This window comes from Raphanus sativus, chromosome 5 (genome assembly GCF_000801105.2).
Source record: "Raphanus sativus cultivar WK10039 chromosome 5, ASM80110v3, whole genome shotgun sequence".
Lineage (NCBI taxonomy): Eukaryota > Viridiplantae > Streptophyta > Magnoliopsida > Brassicales > Brassicaceae > Raphanus > Raphanus sativus.
This window is the reverse complement of record NC_079515.1, coordinates 35207875-35222496: the sequence shown is the minus strand read 5'-3', so window position 1 is coordinate 35222496 and position 14622 is coordinate 35207875. Positions and strand designations below refer to the sequence as shown.

The window sequence follows — 14622 nt, the reverse complement described above, 5'->3', positions numbered from 1 at the left end:
TTTGTGTAGATGTATTAGAGAACAAATTGTTGGAACTTAACCGAACTAGGCCAAATAAACAAGTAATTCATGAAACGAGATACCACAAGATTTCAGCTTTATACCCCAATAATATTCAACTCATCACACAACTTCTAAAGAAGGAGGTAGAAGAAAAACAATTTGAAACTTGTGGTTCAATTAGACTAAGGCAACTTCTTCTATTACAGTTAAAAAATATATATATAAGAGAGTTCTTAAAAAAAAAAAAACAATCCTCTATGGTTTAAAGGAGGGGGTACTACAACCTTGACCGGTTCTTTTAATCTCCCCCGTCTCCATTTCGCGCGTGGTTTCCCCCTCACTGCTCGAACAAGACGGGTACAGTCCATACTCACTGCTTGAAGTACTGTACTCCCCGCTCATGTTGTACCCTTGAGTTCCAAGTTCCACTTTCCTAATCTTCTTCATGACATCAGTGTACCGGCTCGAGTCATAATCAGTGCTTCCTCCATATGAGCTGCATACATTGCTGTGGCCCGGTCTCATCCCTTCGTTAATATCTGAAAGTGATACGTTCCCCTCTAACGCACGCACAATCTGCTCATGACATTCACTCCATTAGACACTATTTTAGAAACCAGACTTGAGAAGTAAGTGTTACCTGGCTCATGCGAGGTCTGCGGAAAGCTGAATGGCGAACACAAGCCGCAGCACAAACAACCATACGAGCCATCTCCTCTATGTCATACTCATTATTCATCTTCGTATCGACCAAACCCTCAAACTCTCCTTCCTCAGATGCTTTGTTAAGCAACGGGCGTGCCTGTTTCCATTATTCACATAATAACATTAGCTTTAATTTACTCAACAGTCAAATTTGGAAGAAAAAAAAAGTTTAGACTATTTGCAAGTCATAGTAAGTACCCAGTCAACTAAGCTGTCATCAACAGGTGGACGCCCTGTTATGAGCTCCAAAAGCACAACACCAAATGAGAAAACGTCAGACTTCTCAGTGAGGTCCCCACTTGCAGCGTATTCAGGAGCCACGTACCCAAAGGTCCCCATCACACGTCTAGAAACATGAGTGTTTGTATCAGAAGCAATCTTTGCAAGACCAAAGTCAGCTACCTGAAAGATAACATCACAGAGCTTCAGTAACCAAACATATATCAAATAAAAAAGATAGATCATAACCTTAGCTTAAAAATAATAATAATAATAATAATAAATTTTTAAAAAATCATAACCTTAGCTTCAAATTTGAAATCCATCAGTATGTTTGCCGCCTTGATATCACGGTGAATGATCTTAGGAATACAATCTTCATGAAGATACGAAAGTCCTTTAGCAGATCCGAGAGCAATCTTCAGTCTCGTACTCCAGTCCAATGTAGGCCGTCCCTTCCCTTTAAACCATCACTCACTAATTATTTTGGCACAATGTAATTAAAAAAAAATACATATTAAGAGATTAGTATTTTTGGCTTACCATGGAGGTGAAACTCGAGATTGTTGTTAGGAACATACTCATAGACAAGCAATCTTTTGGCACCGGCCATGCAATAACCGACAAGAGACGCCAAATGCCTGTGGTGAACCCTGCTAATGATCTCAACCTCTGTCTGGTACTCTCTTTCTCTCTGACCACTCCCAACTTTCAAATGTTTCACAGCAACTACTTTCCCACTAGGTAATACACCTTTGTGCACGTAACCGAACCTGCCTTGTCCTAACAAATTAGGCTCAGAGAAGCCATTGGTGGCTATTGCTAGCTCCTCGTACGTGAAGGTGCTTTTGGAGAAGCCTGACACAAGGACTGGAGATGGTGGAGGAAGATCATAGTACTCAGAGCGGCGGCTGCTGCTGATGAAAGGCGGTGGTGGAGGCAGAGGAGGTGGAGATGGAGGCTTAGGTGGTGGTGGTGGTAGCAGTGACGTCACACCATGATCCGACGGTGGTTGTTGCTGCCCACCGTAAGGTGCTCCAGCTGAGAAACACAAGAATGTTCTAAAAAATTTGCAACAAAAAAAGATTGCAACATTTTTAAATTTAAAAAAAGTTTGAATTTTTTTTTAACAAATTCAGATCTTTCCAACAAAATCTGAAATTATTTTCGACAAAAAAACTGAAATAAAACAATTAGCATACAACCAAGCGTTAGAAAACAATTAGCATGCAATGTTAATTCAAAATTTAATTTTGATTTTTTTTAACCTTTGGGACCAGGAGGAGGAGGAGACCAAGGATGTGGAGATGGACGCTTAGGTAGTGGTGGTGGTAGCAGTGACGTCACACCATGATCTGACGGTGGTTGTTGCTGCCCACCGTAAGGTGCTCCAGCTGAGAAACACAAGAACGTTCTAAAAAACTTGCAACAAAAAAAGATTGCAACATTTTTAAATTAAAAAAAAAATTGAATTTTTTTTTAACAATTTCGGATCTTTCCGATAAAATCTGACATTATTTTAGACAAAAAAAAACTGAAATTAAACAATTAGCTTGCAACAAAGCGTTAAAAAAAATACAATTAGCATGCAATGTTAATTCAAAATTTAATTTTGATTTTTTTTAACCTTTGGGACCAGGAGGAGGAGGAGGAGACCGAGGAGGTGGAGATGGACGCTTAGGTAGTGGTGGTGGTAGCAGTGACGTCACACCATGATCTGATGGTGGTTGTTGCTGCCCACCGTAAAATGTTCTAGCTGAAAAACATAAGAACGTTCTAAAAAACTTGCAACAAAAAAAGATTGCAACATTTTTAAATTAAAAAAAAAATTGAAACTTTTTTTAACAAATTCAGATCTTTCCGACAAAATCTGAAATTATTTTAGACAAAAAAAAACTGAAATTAAACAATTAGCATGCAACAAAGCGTTAAAAAAATACAATTATCATGCAATGTTAATTCAAAATTTAATTTTGATTATTTTTTAACCAGGAGGAGGAGGAGGAGGAAGATAGTAAGCAGCTTCATCGTCTATTCTTCGTCTCTTTTGGTTGGAACGCGCGTTGCCACACTTTTTACGAAGGAGACAAAACAGAATGAGTATCACAAGCAGAATGACTCCACCGATGGCGAGTCCAACTACCACTCCTGTTGATACTCCATTGGAAAAAGAAGGAGAAGGTGGAGTTCGATGGGGTCCTGAGCGTGGAGATAGATGGCCTCTAGGATGAGGAGGAGGTGCTTGCGGAGACGGGGAAGGTGGAGTTCGAGAGGGTCCGGAGCGTGGAGAGGGATGGCCTCTTGGATGAGGAGAAGGTGCTAGCGGAGACGGGGAAGGTGGAGTTCGAGAGGGTCCTGAGCGTGGAGATGGATGGCCACTAGGATGAGGAGGAAGTGCTGGCTGAGACGGCTCAGGAAGAAGAGGACGAGTGGTTGGAGACCGATGAGGAGCAGAAGGCGGCGATGGAGGATTCGTTGTGGAATTTCTGGGTAGAGAATGCGGCGAAGTAGCCGCCGGAGACGGCCTCGAGGACATTTTTTGGTTCGAGCTGATAAAGGCAAAGGAAGAGAGAATCTGTTGCACCGAGACAGGAGGGAGTTAAATGAGTAGGGAATGATTTCTCGGACAACAGAGATGTCATTGGGTCCCACGCAATCCCTCCGCGTCGTTTATTTTTTTCACGTTACTATATTATACTATTCTGAAAAATCTATCTTATCATATAAATCTGTTTTGCAGGCTTTCATTCAACAAATTTGTAAATAAGAATCATATCTTAATTAATTTTTCCGTAGCTTAATTAATTTTCATAATGCCGAAGTCTATGTTTCTTTTTTCTAAACACCTGTGTAGATTAATCTGAAAAATATTTTGGAAATTATAATACTTATGATATATAGTTTTAAATAGTCTTGCAACATGTTTTTGTTCAAAACCTAGTATACAATAACTAAAATAACAAAAATAAATTTTTATAAAGTGATAAATGGCAGCTATATTATTTTCACCAATATATTAAATAAGCTGACAAAAGACGATAAATAAAAATATTTAAATAATAAAAAATATTTTAGAAAGAAATTCCTTGTGTATAATTTATTTCTGAATTTGAACTATATTATTGGATAAGTATAAAGGTATTATATCTATTAAATATGCATATAAGTCAAATTCCAAAAGATATTATGCATATTCAGAGAGATCTTCCTAAATATACATTCAAGTTGCATTCAAAAAAATCTAACTTCACATTTGTGATAACATTCCTAAATTCACAACTTTTTAACAAATTTAGAAAGATATCATACACATCTAAGAAAATCTTTCTAAACTTTTTTAAGAAATAAATGTTTCCAAAAACAATTTTTGAAAAAAAAATTGAGAAATTATTTTTGGAAAAAAACAAGTTCAAAAAATATTATTGAAAGAAAAAAATTTGTTTATTTTTAATATTTGTTTATTTTTATATATTTAAATAAATAATTAAATAAATAAAATTATAAATGAAGATATAATTGGCATAAACCTTTAATAAAATCGAATTTGGTCATTTTGATCTTTGAGACTATTTAGAAAACAAAAACGAAAATAAACTTTTTTTTGTCGGAAAAAAATTGGAAAAATTTGTCTGATGCTTATTTCCTTTAGAAAAGAAAAAATTGTTGGCTAATTCGAAAAGAAATATCTGATACTTTTTTTGGTAAAAAGAAATATCTGATACTTGTTTCATTTATTAAGATTTCAACACAAAACACAAAAATAAACTGGTGAAATGAATTGGCAGTTTGCATAACAAACTTCAGGTGAAGTTTGCTAATGACGACGTGTACTAGACGAAATTAGAACTTTATTTATCTTTAACACACGAAGTCATTTTCTAGTCACATAAACTATTCTATTTGCACCCGAGAGATAGAATCATACAATCTCATATTATTGATATAAAGATTAATAAACCATGTTTTACACGCTCACTTCACTTGCGCTCAAAGAGAAAAGTGTCCTTCTGTGTGTACACGCTCACTTAATAAACCAATTTTACATTATTCATTTTTCTTTTCACCTTGACGAATATGTAATATGGCCTTCATATGCTTATCAAACATATCACCTAGGATTAAGTGTTGGAATTCGTTTTTCACTAAGTGGTGTGGAGCATTTTTCGATGAGTTTTTCGACGAAGATGTCTGTCGGAAGCACCGGAATTTGAGCTCGATGTAATCGTCACCATAAACAATATGACTTAGTGTATCTGTTAGTCAAAATCGGAGTTGTTTTAAATAAAAAATGGAGGTCTAAAGTGAGTGATATAAAAAACTTATAAAGCTTTTGTTTTGTTTGATTAAATATAAATTTAACAAATATTCACTTTGGATAACTGGGCTAGAAATTAAAATTAAATCTGTAATCAAATACAAAAACTATAAGCCCAAGCAAAGTATACTAATAGTTGTGGACTTGGTCAAAGTCACATTATTACTTTACAAATTAACGTACGAGATCATGGAAATCAATTCCATTATCACAATTGATGTGTACGTTAGTTGACTCCATAAATAACATTAACATCGGAACTGGAAGAACTCCTCGCATGGTTTTTCTTGGAAATCCTGGCACATGTTAGAGTAGAAGAATGTACATTTATGGTTCTCAGTCTTTACATCAAACCAATGCATAACTATATACTTGTTTTGTTTTGTTGCTAACAGGTAACTAGGTAAGTCCATGGTTGCTAGAGTTCTTGGAAATTTGCTTCACACGGTTGGAATATTACCTACCGAGAAGGTAACATAAGTACAGCGTACAAACTTGGTTGGTGAGTTTGTTGGTCGTATATGGCCAAAGACCAGGAGAAAGGTAACGTACACCGTTCGTTCATTATAGTCACTTTGTGGGTTTGGCTCGGAGAATATAAAAATATCCTTTCGATCTCTGAACAGATCCAACAAGCATAGGGAGGTTAGTTCATGAATGTTATCATATTAATCATATGATTCATATAGTTAATTGTATATTAATATCATCTTAATGTGATCATATCTAAATGTGTGATTTATAGTAGATGTAGTTGATAATTTATTTTTTTGACTTATTATTCGAAAATATTTAAAAGAAAAAGATATAACTTGCAAACAGTCACAACCTATTTTGATGTTTTCCCCTTTCTTTTGATATCGACTTGATATGACTTTACTATAACCAAATGAAGTGGCACTAAGTGTCACAACATATATTTTATTATAAAAATATAACTTTTAAAAAGGAAAGCACTTTCAAAGGACAAAGATTGTTTGGTTAAGAATTAAAACCTTTAATCCAATCAAAATAGAACAACAACCCCGAATACAAAAACATCTACCCAATTAAGTAATACATAAACTATGTAGATTTAACATAAGAGGACGTGGGTAAAATGCTAGCCACATGTTAGGTGCACTATAAAAGTTTATGTGGGTTGAATAAACAATTTGTAGCATCAAAGTATGGTCCTTAAATCGCCAGATCCTAAGAGACTGCGACCTCCTAAAATATTTTCTTTCTTTGGAGGTATATATTTCCATTTATATTCAATCTGACGTCTTTGATTTGGACGAAATACTACTTTGATTACTAAATGGGGTTACCCAATCCATAAGAGCATAACGAATAGTTTTAATGGATGCTAGACCATCAACAATTAATATATTCGAATTCAGTAGAAAATTATTAGGTGTGGATTGATATGTTGACTATTTCTGTAACAACCTGTCATGCGAAACCACCCGTCCGTAGACCCAAGCTCACAGTGCTGCAGCGCACCGACCCCAACCCCTCTATTATGAGTTCTCACTAACTCCATAATTAGGTTGTTGGTGAGGTTCGAACCCCCGACATCACCCTTTAACAACTCTCCCACAGGACAAGCTGTCACCAATTGAGCTGCAGTTCAATTGGTGACAGCTTGTCCTGTGGGAATGCTGTTAAAGGGTGAGGACCTGGGTTCGAGTCTCACCAACAATCTAATTATGGAGATAGTAAGATCTCATAATAGAGGGGTTGGGGTCGGTGCGCTGCAGCGCTGTGAGCTTGGATCCATGGGCGGGTGGTTCCACGGGACGGGTTGTCACAATTTATGTACTAAAAAGATATATATTTGGCAAAATGTTTAAATAAAATTATTCACAATAGATAATATATATTTAAAAAAATAAAAGTACATCAACATAAATACAAAAAAAATTGTGTATGTACAAGTTTTTGTATATATATTTTAAAAAAACCTACATCAACATAAAGACAAAAATAATTATGTATGTACATGTTTTTGTATTTTGAGTATAATCTCTCTCAACATCTGAAATGAACTATGTAAAATCTGATTAAATATTCAATAATATAAATTAACTTTTAGATCACAGATTATCAAAATGCCAATCCTTACAAATTTTAAAATGATAACGAAACAATCGTAGTTGTCAATTTGATCATGAAAGTTCAAAAAAAAAAATTCGATCATGAACAACAAAAATTGCTACAGTGTACTTGATGTTTGCTTAGCGTAGATCCGACAATATTGTTGTGGGACCAGCACATCTTATGAATAGATTTTAATATCCTACCATTATCTGACGTTGACACGCGTCCATGTGTGAGACATCAGGTGGTCCATGCCGGTCTAGTTAAATCAATCCTTGTTTTAAGACTCTCTGTAACCCAATGTGCGTTCGAAACGTTTTGGCCCGACCAAAGTCCCGTGGCCAACTGCACTTTCTGAAAATTTTACAATGCATCATTAGCATAAATCATATAAGGAGACAGTAAAAGTGGATCCTCGTGTTGGCCCGAATCTGAGTGAGTGCTTCGTCGACTTCTTAGTTAGTGTCGCCTCGACTACGGCAAGAACATAGGCAATGTTTCTACTGATTTTAATAATCAGCTCTAAACAGCTGGGGAGTATAAGACTAGTCTAATATTCCATTTTGAATTATCGCGTTAAATGTATTTTTAATTTTCTGCAAAATAATGTTTTTATAGAATCTGTATTTATAAACATAACTAAAAATCTTAACTAATCATATCTTTTAGCTACTGGAAGCTGATTTTTCTTAGAAACAGTTTTCTGGCACCGCAAAAACATTTTGTCAGATGAGTAAGTAATGGATGGAAACTTTAACATAATGTTGAGTAACTCAATAAAAACAAGGTTTATAATACAATTGCCACACACAAAAACTGAAGACGATAATCTACTAATTTAAATTATACGAAGAAAACAAATGTTCTAACTTCTAACAAAGAATACGAAAATAAATTAATTAAAGAACAGAGCAGACGAGAACCAAAAAATTATTTGAAATCACAACTCACGTGTTCGTCAATAAAATGTCATCTTTGTATTGTATGTATTTGTGGTGAAAAGAATAACTCACGATAAGAGTAATTAACATAATGATTTAGATACTTTGAATTAGGTCTAAGCTTTCTTGAAGAAATATGAAAACAGCTATGATAGTCTCCTGTTTTCTATTTAATACTATATGCTATCGTGCTTCAAAAATGTAGGCATGAACTTATATTGCAATTTTGAAGTGAAAACAAAGAATGAAAACAAGTGTTCGTCCTATCCGTCGCATTTCTAATATAATGATTCGAAATCTGGTTTCTAAAATATTTGCTTGCATTATGAAGGTATTTGATTCCAGTTTTAAAGAATGAAAGCATACTTTTACACACAAGTATTAACAACAAAGTGAAGCAGACTTCCACCAAAAAGTATTCACTATAAAGTGAAATCCATTTGGACAAAGTTTGAATATCAAATATTCACTTAAAATAGTTTCATAAAAGACTGAAGTCTAAGAAAGCAAGAAAGTGGAGCCTATTTTGTTGTTATTACAAAAGAGAAATAGCTCAGAATTGTACTTCAATTCCGAAACCAAAACCAAATCAAGAAGATCAGAATTGTTGTTATTACAAAGTGTGAATAAATTACAAACCCCCTGAAAAGACTTCAACCAGAAAAAAGACTCAACCGTATGAACCTTTTACCAATATAATCTCCAGAATATATACTGTCAACTTTCTATAAAACGATATGACTACTGACACTGTCTCGCTGTCCTAACTAACAACTATCGATCTGTCCTATTTATTTTTAGTTGGTTATACATCACAAATAATTTTTAAAAAAAGCGACAAAAATAATAATAATATTAAGAAGAACGGAAGATCATATTTCATGTGAAGCTAGCCTAAAAGCCACCTCGAAATAAAGAAAACGGATAAGGCGGTGTTTGTGGATTTGACTCTACCACTCCTCCAAACGTCGCCGCTTCTTTGTCCCTTGTCTCTCCCTGAACACTCCCACATCCTCCGTTTACGCTATCCGGCAACGTCAACGTCGACGTTAACGATGACGACCTCGACGAAGTGGAAACCATCGAGTTCACCACCAGACCCGTCTCGTTGTAACTACCAAACCGCATCGGAACAACCCATCCCATCGAATTCTCCGGCGGTGAAGGCGACGGTGAGACCACGCCAAAGACCCTCCCGTTTTCTTCCTCTTGATCCTCTGACTTCACCGTGACACGGCGCTTCTTCTTGTCGGAGACTTGCTTTGTCCGCTCCTTCTCGAGCATCATCCTCGGGAGGAGGTCGGGATCGTCAACGACCTTGTAGAGAAACGCCATCATCTGCTCCGGCCTCTTCTCCGTCGCCTCGATCCTTTGGTTCATCCTCTGAATCTCCAACTCGAGCTCCCTCTGCTCATCTTTCAACCGTTCGATCTCCTTCACGACCTCGCCGTTGTCCTCCACCTCCTGACCGTACATCATCCCACGCGCGTGTTTCCTACGCCCTATGTTCTTGAGAAGGTGCGTCTGACCTCTGAGGAAATGCTCGTTGGCGAACTCCCACCGGTCCGGATCCACTTTTCTAAACCCGTAGGTGTTGAGCTGACGAACGAAGCTGCTGAAGTTGTTGTGTTTGAAATAAGCAGGGAGGATGCGTTGAGAGAAGTCGAGAGGGTCAGCGACGACGAAGCTGTTGTGTGCAGGTCCCCAGGTGATGAGCCAATCGGTCGAAGGATCGTTGACCATCTGATATGTCTTCGCAACGAAAGGTGCGATCACGTTTGTGTTATTATTTTTGTCCTCCATTTTTTTCTCTCTCTTTTTTTTTTCTTTTTCTTTTTGATTTATATGTTTGCTGTTGGTAAAGAAAAATTAAGGAGGCAGCTTGTGGGTTTATATAAACAAAATAGATAGGCAAAATGAAATGGGAAATAGTATTGTAGTAAGTGTTGACAGTGAGACGGGGTGACGTGGCTTTGCTTTTGCGCGATAACGTGGCGAGTTCGTGTTTTGCTTTTGCGGTGTCGCGGGCAAGTGTAGGACCCATGCAGGTGCTTCATGCTACTAACTTGGCAATAGTCCATTTGGATCTATGGAAGGAAGCAACGACTTGAATTGGTGTTACATTATCTCCGTTAAAAACTTTGTCAATTGGTGATACATTCTCTCCATTAAAAGCTGTCACTATGTACTTTCCAGATGTACCATAAGATCTATAAGAATATCTCAATAAGTGGTGTTATATAGGCCACATTTTCTTCTTGCAAACAAAAGTTCATGTTTTGATAAATAAAAATTATTTGAACGGAAAACATTTAAAAAGAAATTGGTCAACGGTTTCTTCAAAAAATAATTTCTGTCAGTGTCCAGATGTTTATAGACGAATTTTTCGGTCGTCGCAATACATTCTGTCAAAACTTACCCAATAAAATGTCTTTTATTCCTAAAAACAAAGATACTCCATACATGGTTTTATAAAACCAATGATATTTGATTGTATGTATAATCTGAACTTCAGCGTCACACCCTTTAATCGTTATATGATTTTACCGACTTTGTATAGTTCTATGTATACCTATCATAGACTATGTATTGCTTGGTTTTAGTTTGAATGTATTGCTTACACTCATTAAAAATTAGAAAACCAAAGTGTGTTTTTCATTTGGTTCTTCAGTGAATGATAAAAAATATAGAAGGTTAAATTAGATTCTTCAATAATTTTTTCAAATAATATTTTATTGAAACAGTAACTAACTATGACTCTTCACCCAAACAAGGATTTTTCTAGTTTGCTTTCAAACAACCAAAAACCAATCTAAAATGAAGCCTAATTTAAGCTGTCACTGGATAATTGGATTGTCAGCTATTGCTTTATTCCTAGCCTAGCCTCTTACCTTAAATATGTATTATATATCTATTGAGAAAATGGAAATAACAAAAGTTGATATGGCCGAGTTGGTCTAAGGCGCCAGATTAAGGTTCTGGTCCGAAAGGGCGTGGGTTCAAATCCCACTGTCAACAATTATTTTTATTTTTTCTCCTCAAAATTAAAACAGATCCGAGCCGTTGAATCGTGTAAAATGGAACCATCATCTAACGAACGGTTCATATCAGAGGTTTTTCCATCAAATCCCCCCAAAATCCAAAATCTTCCCGCCAGTGCCAAATCTCTGCACAAAAAATCCCATTTTGCCTCTTCAGAAGTTTCTCAAAAGAAAAAAAAAATTCTCAAAATCGGAAGCGAAGCGAAGCAAAGGCCTTACAACTCCCAATGGCTCAAGCAGCGAGATTAAGCATGAGGATGCAGAAAGAGGTGAAGCTTCTCCTCTCGGATCCACCTCACGGCGCTTCGTTTCCACACCTCTCCTCCGCCGCTTCTGGCTCCGGCGATCTCTCATCTTTCTCCTCAATCGATGCTCGTTCGCTTCCTCAACTCCCCTTTTCTCTCTCTCTCTCTCTCTATTTCTTTTCCAGATTTCAAATATCCGATTTAACTAACCCCCTGTCTCTCTCTTTGTTTCCACAGAGATGGAAGGACCTGAAGATACTGTTTATGCTAGTGGAATCTTCCACGTGAAGATTCAGATTCCAGAGAGGTTGTTGTTAGTACGATCTCTAGCTCTGTTATTTAGTGTCAGATGTTGATTTTGGTTTCTCTGGCTCTTATCAGATATCCGTTTCAGCCTCCGATTGTGTCCTTTGCAACACCGATCTACCACCCAAACATCGATAACAGTGGACGGATTTGCCTCGACATCTTGAATCTCCCTCCCAAGGTAATAGTAGGTCACAGACACTCTGTTTATTCCTCCATTCCTTAAGGCGCTCTTGTTGATTTGATATGTTGCAGCCATTTTTTGAATAGAATCTCCTGAGTTTTTCTTTTTGTTGTCTTTTGGTGGTTATTGGCTATTATAGAATACATGAAAGCTATACAGCAGCACTAGTAATGAAATTTGTTTCTGATTTTTTTGAGCACAGGGTGCTTGGCAACCATCATTGAACATATCTACAGTGTTGACTAGCATTCGATTGTTGCTTACTGAACCTAATCCAGATGATGGCTTGATGTGTGATGTTGTAAGTCTTTGCCCCCTCTGCAAACTCATTTTCTCTCAGTGGATTCTCTTTTGATTGCTCGCCTTGTTTCTTTCGTCTCAGAGCAGGGAGTACAAATACAATAGACAAGCTTTTGATTATAAGGCGCGGGAGATGACAGAGAAGTATGCTGTAAAGGTTGTTAACAAGGCTGGTGATGGAAGCAGCACCAGCCTCCAAACTCAGGAAACACCAATAGCAGCGGAGGTTAAGGTGCTTAGTTAGTTATATTCATATGAGCAAATGTTGATTTTGTGTGTTCATATAACTTCCAGTGTTGCTTCCTTTTTGTTTCTTTAGAGTCATGAAGATGAGAAGGTTTCTGAAAGTGGAATTAAGCCCAAGTTAGCAGTGGAGTCTTCGTTGAGCATAACTGGTAAAGAGAGTCGTGTCACTGATCAGCAAATGGATGGTACTGGAAAAAGAAAAGCAGTGATTAGTTTCCGCGAGGCAAACACATCCGGAGGGAGCAGGAAGAAGCTATCTCTTGCATTGCCTTCTCAATCTCAAAAGAAAGATTTGTGTGGTGAAGAACTCACACGTGAAGTTTCACCTGCTTGCAAAGAAAACAAGAAGCCACACTCCATTGGGAAAAAGCTTTCTCTGGGGTTAAAGAAACCATTGGTTGATGCAGCATCACTTAATAACAACTTGGCCTCTTCAGGTTTTCGATCTTCTACTGCAAAGAGTGTCAACAGTAGACTAAGCGGAAAGCTGTCCTTGAGACCTCTTGGAGTTTCACAGTTGAATGAAGTTAGCAAAGCAGAGGTACTTGCGCAAACTGAAATGAATCAGAATCAAGATGTGAGTAGTTGGGGTGAAGAGATTGAAAAGTCGGTCTTGGACGAAGCATCAATGCCTGAATCCATTGTTGTTCTAGACAGTGAAGAAAGTGGAGGAGAAGAGGATGAAACAACAGTCTCTTCGAGGTCAAGATTATCATTGGCAAGGAGAGGCCTCAAGTGTGGTAAACCTTGAAAAAAAAAACTGTTTTGTTTTGCTTGTAATGAATCAAGTTTGCATATTGAATTTCAAGCATATAGTTTATTATATTAATAATCTCGAAATATAAAATGAATGTAATAAAGTCTAAAGTTTTGATCGCAATACGTATTTTTATATGAAAATTAGATTTAGGATAATGATTACAAACAATCACATAACCCATAGACGTTGCAGAATCCTCCCTTGGGACATTGGAAGCTACAATCGACGTCCCCCTTGCAAGGTGGATGTGCTGAATCCAGAGTATTGCTTTTGGTAGCGTCACTTGAACTTCCGACCATAACTTCAACTTCAGTTAACTCTCTTGCTTCCAATCCAAAATCTTCTCCATCATTCACATAAACAAAATGGGTTTCAACAGTTGAGTTTTGTTTTCTCTGTTTATATTTGTGAAAAGAAACCAAACGGTACTGTTCTAAAAGCAAAAGAAATACTTACTAGATGTGATGACCAAAATGAAAATCAAGAGTGAAGCTTTGAGGGAAACGTTCTTCATCTTCACGGTTTGGTTTATAGTTTCAAAGTTTGCAATTGCTTCGTATTGTATTTAGCCATATGTATTCCATCCATTTATAGTGTGTGTGGGGCAAGTCTGGTCTTGGTATCAATACTGGTCAAGATTTACAGAATCAATATTACGTTACCAAATTGGAAAATTCGCTTTTTTTTTCCAGAAACATGGATTTTAGATAAAATCAAGTACAGTACTACTATTTTTACTTAATACTAGTCAAAATTCAAACAATTTATTATATTTTCTATAAATGTTTATTTTTAACCAAAAATGAAAGCAAATGATGTTGCAATGTCGAATTTCCAGTAAAACAGTCTGCATGTTGAATTTCAAATATGTTTGTCAAAAAGGTCAACGGTAAAGGAAATTCTCGGTGCCATTGGTTGAAATATATGAAAATTAACATTCTCTCTATTTCAGTTTAATTGTCATTGTCGTAAAATTTTTTGTTTCAAAATGTTTCAAAATAAGTATTGTTTTCGAATTTTATTATGAGTATTATGCAGTTTATTTTTTTATTGGTTAGTTAAATGTGTAGGTAATGATGTTTTTGTTTGAAATGTATAAAAATCAAAGATGAATGAGTAATGGTTTTATTAACTGAGAAGTTAAGATCTGGTCGACTAAATTAAGCCAGTGAGATAAACATGAAAAAGCTGTTTAGCAAAAAAAAAACATGAAAAAGCTGAACATATGTACATATCTTCTGCTGGAAAAGGATGAAAATGTTGAAATATTTCAAG

General features: G+C 36.4%; 4 protein-coding genes, 1 non-coding gene and 1 pseudogene across 6 annotated transcripts; 2 read left to right on the top strand and 4 right to left on the bottom strand.

Annotated features, from left to right (window-relative positions):
- Positions 1-147: 147 nt before the first annotated feature.
- On the bottom strand, positions 148-2738 carry LOC108858837 (proline-rich receptor-like protein kinase PERK1; the record flags this gene model as incomplete). Its single annotated transcript, XM_056985876.1, has 7 exons — positions 148-579; positions 644-805; positions 907-1110; positions 1230-1387; positions 1471-1968; positions 2196-2321; positions 2555-2738. Coding segments are annotated over 7 exons (1653 nt in total), but the record flags the coding sequence as incomplete, so codon positions are not given.
- On the bottom strand, positions 2682-3681 carry LOC130512455 (proline-rich receptor-like protein kinase PERK1). The gene has a single exon (XM_057010470.1). It carries the CDS (start codon positions 3461-3463, stop codon positions 2912-2914), a length of 552 nt encoding a protein of 183 aa, XP_056866450.1. The 5' UTR covers positions 3464-3681; the 3' UTR covers positions 2682-2911.
- A 5173-nt stretch (positions 3682-8854) lies between these two features.
- LOC130512736 (heat stress transcription factor C-1-like) lies at positions 8855-10147 on the bottom strand. Its single transcript, XM_057011012.1, has one exon. The coding sequence runs from the start codon at positions 10066-10068 to the stop codon at positions 9160-9162; it is 909 nt and encodes a 302-aa protein (XP_056866992.1). The 5' UTR covers positions 10069-10147; the 3' UTR covers positions 8855-9159.
- Positions 10148-11202: 1055 nt separating this feature from the next.
- Positions 11203-11283, top strand: TRNAL-AAG (transfer RNA leucine (anticodon AAG)). The gene has a single exon. It is a non-coding gene; the product is annotated as a tRNA-Leu (tRNA).
- Positions 11284-11403: 120 nt separating this feature from the next.
- LOC130512795 (probable ubiquitin-conjugating enzyme E2 37) lies at positions 11404-13463 on the top strand. Of its 2 annotated transcripts, none has more exons than XM_057011130.1 (6): positions 11404-11681; positions 11789-11858; positions 11933-12038; positions 12244-12342; positions 12424-12567; positions 12661-13463. In XM_057011130.1, exons 1-6 carry the CDS (start codon positions 11534-11536, stop codon positions 13336-13338), a joined length of 1245 nt encoding a protein of 414 aa, XP_056867110.1. In that variant the 5' UTR covers positions 11404-11533; the 3' UTR covers positions 13339-13463. The 2 variants fall into 2 exon arrangements, with proteins under 2 accessions (XP_056867110.1, XP_056867109.1); XM_057011129.1 differs by having other exon boundaries at positions 11405-11681; positions 12424-12573.
- Positions 13464-13491: 28 nt separating this feature from the next.
- LOC108860732 (putative defensin-like protein 257) lies at positions 13492-13931 on the bottom strand (annotated as a pseudogene).
- Between the last annotated feature and the right edge of the window lie 691 nt (positions 13932-14622).

Bases quoted from the DNA above. Each gene is read 5' to 3' on its own strand.
- LOC130512736 (XM_057011012.1), bottom strand. From the start codon at position 10,068: ATGGAGGACAAAAATAATAACACAAACGTGATCGCACCTTTCGTTGCG.
- LOC130512455 (XM_057010470.1), bottom strand. From the start codon at position 3,463: ATGTCCTCGAGGCCGTCTCCGGCGGCTACTTCGCCGCATTCTCTACCC.
- LOC130512795 (XM_057011129.1), top strand. From the start codon at position 11,534: ATGGCTCAAGCAGCGAGATTAAGCATGAGGATGCAGAAAGAGGTGAAG. The intron at 11,682-11,788 runs GTTCGCTTCCTC...TTGTTTCCACAG, and splicing joins TTTCTCCTCAATCGATGCTC to AGATGGAAGGACCTGAAGAT. The intron at 12,343-12,423 runs GTAAGTCTTTGC...CTTTCGTCTCAG, and splicing joins ATGGCTTGATGTGTGATGTT to AGCAGGGAGTACAAATACAA.